The 6,242-nt window shown below is 37.3% G+C and overlaps 1 protein-coding gene across 1 annotated transcript; it reads right to left on the bottom strand.

Annotated features, from left to right (window-relative positions):
• Window positions 1-2,404: 2,404 nt before the first annotated feature.
• On the bottom strand, window positions 2,405-5,537 carry LOC136232457 (altered inheritance of mitochondria protein 32). The gene is made up of 5 exons (XM_066021636.1): window positions 5,099-5,537; window positions 4,880-4,965; window positions 3,783-4,088; window positions 3,625-3,708; window positions 2,405-2,982 (listed from the first exon to the last, which is right to left on the bottom strand). The coding sequence occupies exons 1-5, from the start codon at window positions 5,495-5,497 to the stop codon at window positions 2,610-2,612; spliced, it is 1,248 nt and encodes a 415-aa protein (XP_065877708.1). The 5' UTR covers window positions 5,498-5,537; the 3' UTR covers window positions 2,405-2,609.
• Between the last annotated feature and the right edge of the window lie 705 nt (window positions 5,538-6,242).

Raw genomic sequence — 6,242 nt, 5'->3', positions numbered from 1 at the left:
TCCGCATAAAAGCTTAACCCACAAAGCTGAAGGAGACTGCCACATTCTCCACAGGAGTTTCATTAATAAGACTCTATTATTATCTTTGGCTTTTCTAATGCCCAAACCCCCCTTATCCTTTGGCTGACACACCTCCTTCCAAGGAACAAGATGGATCTTCCTCCCCTCCTCAGCTTCACCCCACGGGAACCTACGGTTAATTTTGTCAAGATCCTTAAGCACAGGCTCCGGAAGATGACAAGCCTGCATAATGTGATTAGGGGTCGTACAATTGACAGATTGAATCAACGTAAGACGGCCAGCGAGAGAAAGAGTCTTAGCTTTCCAGGCAGCACACTTCATATTAGCTATATCCAAAGTATCTTTAAATGACACCTTCGACACTCTTTCACTATGGAGGGGAACACCCAGATACTTCCCAAGAGAGTGAGTCAGAGGAATGCCTGACAACTCACTCAACCTTTTGCAGGCTCCTTGGTTCATATTGTTAGAGCATATCAGCCTGGATTTCTGAACATTGAGTTTCTGACCAGAGGCAGAACATAAGCAATCAAGAATATCCATAATAACACTTAACTGCTCTTCCTTACCCTCTATAAAGATCAGAACATCATCCGCAAAGAACAAGTGAGTAATCTGGGGACAGAACTTATTTATCGCCACCGGGTGGAGTTTCCCCTCATCAACAGCATCTAATACTAATGCATATTGGTAATAAGGTAAATGTGGTTAAGGGTTCCAAATTGTTTAAGCGAGAAATTTCGAGTTCGAATACTAATTTATATAGAAAACTTTAAAGGGTGTGTGAAGAATCTCGAATCAAATCAAGTAAGGATTAACTAAAATTTAGCTGATATTATATCAGTCGATTATCAAAGTCAGGGCAAAGAGTTACAATGATAAAATATGGACAACATGTAAAACTGAATTTGAAGTCCGGCATGTAGAAGAGAATGTTATTAGATATTATTTGAGAGTAATCTAGTATAATGAAGTTGGAATTGATAATATATGGAACAATTTGAAGGTGTCTAGAAAAGGTTGTGTAAAAGGAAAGATAAAGGTAGACTCTTAGGAGTGTAATTCCAAGTTTGCTTCAACTTCAATAGTAATGGAGGAATTTGTGATGCATAAACTAGTCAATGGTGGAAGAGAATCACAGATTCAGGCTGCTCGCTAAACTCTGTAGAAACACCATGGCTGAAAGAGGCATTATTTCCCCTTTCATTTTGATGCTTCACTCTCTTTGCTTACCTCACTCTTGCTGTCTCTTTTGTCTTCACATTTTTATAATTATGCAGAAACAAGATCCGGATAGTAAAATCCCCAATCCGGAAATGCAACACTCATAGAACTAGTAATTGATATCTCTTCTTGTACACCAAACAAGCTAAAAATCACTTCTTTGGGTGCTATCCCTCTCATTCTCGGACTCCTCACCGCAGATTATACAGATGATACCACAAAATGCATTAGCATGCAACCCAAGCTCGACGCTACTCAATCAATCTTTTCATTAATCCTTGCTATCTACTTTTCTGAATTTCGTTTCCTATCAGACTGCTACAGTTACGTGTTGACAGAACATGGAGGGCTAAAGATAAAGCTCAAGAGCTGTTGTTACTCTTAAGGATTGCTCAGGTTATGGATCAAGAGGAAAACAATTGAAACATGAATTTATAGAGCAAATTATGAGAGAAATTGATGCAGAATGGAAACTACAGCACTGAGGAGATGCTTGCAAAACTCAACACGTAATCCGTAATAAGTTTTGGTGATGATTGGTTTCAAATGTAGGAATTTCTGTACATACTTTCAAATGCTAATTTGTAAGGTATGCTTGTGACTTCTTACCTGATTAATTATCAACCGGGAAAAGTCTGTTTTCATCTCAACACAAGCATATCAGAGTTAAATGTGAAAAAGAAAGCTAGAGTGCAACGAACGTTTGCTAGCAGCAGCTGCACTTGCCCAATACATAAATTTAGCTTTCACATGAACCTATAATTGGATCGCCCAAATCATCAACGAAAACTTGTGAGAACTATTATATGCCCATTTCAGGTAACCACACACTCAACATGATTTACTCATCCTATCCACAAACTAAATTCTAACAATTGTCGCACAAGATGCATAAGTGATCTGATAATATTCAATCAATGTTTATTTGATAACGATCAGAATAGATCATCAATAGTTGCAATCATATACCAACAAGTCAAACCCTATTGGCACAATTTCTCTGCATTAACATGAACCAATAACCAAATGTTGTAGCTTCCTACTACAACAACAAAGTCTTAGTCCCGAAATGATTCGGGGTCGGCTAACATGAACCAAAATATAAAACCGTTAAATATTTGTAGAATCTAGAGGCCCTCCAATTGAAAAAAAAAAAAAAAAAAAGAACAGGGTTGTGTTTCATCATTAAATTGTGCAGATTTTGTGATACATATCCACCCATATATATATCGATTTAAGTAAAACGTATGTATAATTCTCCCCAGAAGTTGTTATTTGGAGATTATTTTCACTGCGTCTGCCTACAAAAAGAAACGGTCTATGCACCTAGAAGCACATAATTATGCTTGGACAAGGCAAAATTTTCAGCCTGACCTTTTATATATGCTATAGGCCACTGCAATGGTTGCAACTGCTCCAACCACACCAACAGCTGCATAAACATTGCTTTGATCTAATGAAGCAATCAGGCTCGACAGTTTGACCTGCCCCTTCTTGCTTTCGTTCAGTTTTATTTCTTCACTTGCTCCTACATCTCTGCAGCATGAGAAGCCATTGACACCCTGGCAACAGCCACCATTCTCTTTAATGACTTCAGTGTTACTTTCTTCATGTTTCTTACCATTCTCTTTAATGACTTCAGTGTTTCTTTCATCATGTTTTTTGCTGTCCTTTACGTCTTCTCCATTTGGAAGCTTCTGCTCAGTCATTTCTTGAACAGATAGCCCCATTTGACCCCTGTAATTGATTATTGTAAATGCATGCTCCCCAAATGCATTAAATGATGCTAAAGATATGAATAAAGCATTTGCATCCACATAGGAACAAGAAGCAAATTGTTTGTGCTAAAATGCAAGCACACTGAACCATAGCAACTTGTTGATCTTATGGAAACGATTAGCCCATTCTGGCAAGCAAAGAGGTAATCATGCCATATATTAGCACCATACATGCCTAAGACAATGGGTAAAGCAAGTGAAATACAAGGTCAAAAAGGCGCAACTTCCAGAAACTTCACATCAAGAAAACAAAGTTAATAGTGGATTTGGATTTGGACTTGGAGACAGAGGCTTGAGCAAAACATTCATGACTCTGCTCATATAAACAAATTAGCAAGAAGAGAACTAAGAGAACTAAATATGAAGAATTGATGCCCTTCATACTGAACAACAATCAAGATCAGTCTAAAAGTCACCAAGTGCAGCAAAATTGGAGCAAAAAGAGCATTTACTAGGTCAATCAATTTAGAAAGAGAATGAAATGTCCATACAACACAACAATAAGCAAATTTGGAAGTAAATAACGTTAGCCATAATAAACATCTGAAAAGAATAACCATGTGAATAATATAGGCATTTACACACACACACAAAAACAAACCTCCAAAGCCGTTTTATCACAATTCCCTTCGAAATATGCTGATCCAAAATTTCAGGCACATCATCAGGAGTGACATAACCATACCTGTAAGAACAGAACATTATCAACATCCCTAGTAATTTGAACCATTAAAGGATAGGAAGAGGTCCAAATCTTACCAATGACCCATAATTTTTCCCTCAGAGTCTGGACTATAGACAATTAAGTTCCCAGCATATTTATGGCCTCCTATGTGAGAGCACGCTTTAACAGTAATCTGATCCTTGAGCCCTCGAGATTCAATCCCCTCGTTGAGCTTTTCAATAAGAATTGGTCCACAAACACCACATCTCTTATCCCGACTACCATGAGCGCATACAAAGATATGTGAACCAGTGAGCACCTCCTGAACTCCAGAAGCCCATGGCTTGCCATTCACAAGCACATCATCAACAAAACCATCGATATCGGAATCCTTCAGACCCCTTTAGTTGCAAATTGACAAAGTGTCATAATTAAGAGATACAGCTTTAAAAAATGACTGAAATCAATCTCTTCAGTATTTTCAAGAGAACGTTATACTTACATATTACAACAGAGAAAATATATATACACGCATATATAGAAATAGACGAAGTGCTAAAATCACTTGACTTCGGTAATTTCAAATAGTAGTCTCTCAATTTGAACAACAAAAAGTAAATCATATTACACCCGAACAAGCTCGCTTGGGAATATTCTCAAAATTGGTGCACAATATATAAAGATGAAATTTTATAAGGTACTTAGAATTAGAAAGCTTTAAAATAACATAGAAACAATCAGATGCTAATAACTCCTGATTCTTTTTTTTTTTTTTTTTTTTTTTTGGAGAGTAACTCCTGATTCTTTAGCAAGTTATAAATAAATCTCTAAATAATAGAACAAAAATCCTAAATTAGTCAATTTAGGTTTCATTAAATTTTGCTTGCAACATAGTTTTTCAGTATTATCCTAACAAATTCGTTCAGAGTGTAATTAGAAGCATAGAATGCGGAAAGCTCATCCTAAACCATATTCTCGATAGAGCTTCAGGAGGCCAACCATTCCCTGAAATACAAAAATCTAATTCAACAAAGAGAAACACCAAGATAGGACCCTAAGTACAAATGTGCTGACCATTCAGTCGACCTCGATCTATGAAAATTTTGTCGAAGAACTAAGAATAAACCATGCATAACCCCCAATCTCAAAAGAATTATCGAAGAACTACAGTAATAGATCACCGGAAACTCACTTATATTTTATCATATCAGGAAATATCAAAATGTCACCATTTTCAAACTCAGTGCCGTCGCCTCCCTCGCAGATAGTTACGTTCGTCTAGAGAAACAGTAAAACAAAATCAACAGCAAAGCAAAGCAAAAGAAAACAATACTAAATGAAGCTAACAAAATTTCAAAAAAGAAAATCAAATTAGAACAAAAGAGAGAAAGCCAAAGTTAATTATAAGTACCTTAACAGTGAAGTCGCCCTTACGAGATTTGACAGCGGAAGATAATAGTTTGGGGAGGGGATCAGTCTCGGACTCCTCAACGCGTGGGAGCCACGTTTCAGGATTCTTGAAGCAAAGGAAGACGTGGCGGTCATGCTCACTGATAGTTCCGGCCAGGTTGGTCTTATACATCTCAGTTCGAGTGAAACCAAATTTGGTATCTTCGTCAGGCGAGATCGCGGTGGTGTCCGCCATTGAAATAGGAGTGAAGCTTCTTCGTAGTTTTCTAGTGAAGGCTAGATTAGCCGGAGTTCGCTGTTTCAGAGGGTGAAATGAGAGAAATCGCTTTGTAGAAGGAAAATGGAGAAAACGTTGATCGAGAGGAGATATGAGAGACGGAGGAGGGTGCGCAATGCGCATCGGGGATTTAAGTTTAATATGAACCGGTAAACAATTTCAATAATGCTTCGTTGCTGGGGGGAAGTATAAATAAAGACGCAAGTAGAACGTGGTACACACGCGCCGTCTGTAATGAAAGTTGGTTATAACGGGTTTGGACAGAGAAGATGTGCCGGTTGACCATTTGGTGTGTAAGAATCTGATCAGCAATGATGAGGGAGTTCGAAGACATACAAATAAAGGGTAAAGTACATCAATGGCCACTGAACTTTACCCATTTTCACATTATAGCCATTGAACTTCATTTCTTACCAGTATAGTCATTGAACTTTACACATTTTAATATCGGTGGCCACTCAATTTTAACTAACTTCTCAAAATGACCGTTAACAATCGTTAACTACCTCAAAATGAAAATATTCAAGAATTAAAGTTGTTCAGAACGACATTTACCATGAACCCACATTTTTTATTTTCGAAAATCACATTTTTTGGAGTTTTCTCTCTCCTAACCAAACAACATCTAAATGACCTCAAAACAAAAAATTTCAAGAACTAAAGTTTCTTAGAATATTATTAACGCTTTGTATTTTTTATTTTTAACCGTCAATAGTCGTTTTGAGGCGTTGAACGGCCATCGGTATTAAAAAGTGTAAAGTTCAGTGGTCATACCGGAAAGAAATGAAGTTCGGTGACCATAATATGAAAATGGGTAAAGTTCAATGGTCATGGGTGTAACTTACCCTACAAATAAATCTAGGTGGTA

This window comes from Euphorbia lathyris, chromosome 6, assembly GCF_963576675.1.
Source record: "Euphorbia lathyris chromosome 6, ddEupLath1.1, whole genome shotgun sequence".
Classification (NCBI taxonomy): domain Eukaryota; kingdom Viridiplantae; phylum Streptophyta; class Magnoliopsida; order Malpighiales; family Euphorbiaceae; genus Euphorbia; species Euphorbia lathyris.
Note: the sequence above shows the minus strand (reverse complement) of the source record. Positions and strands in the feature narration are given on the sequence as shown.

Excerpts from the sequence above, each read along its gene's own strand:
- LOC136232457 (XM_066021636.1), bottom strand. The coding sequence starts at position 5,497 with ATGCGCATTGCGCACCCTCCTCCGTCTCTCATATCTCCTCTCGATCAA. Across the intron at positions 4,089-4,879 it reads CCTGATATGATAAAATATAA|GGGTCTGAAGGATTCCGATA; the intron begins GTGAGTTTCCGG and ends TTGCAACTAAAG. Across the intron at positions 3,709-3,782 it reads GGAAAAATTATGGGTCATTG|GTATGGTTATGTCACTCCTG; the intron begins GTAAGATTTGGA and ends CTGTTCTTACAG.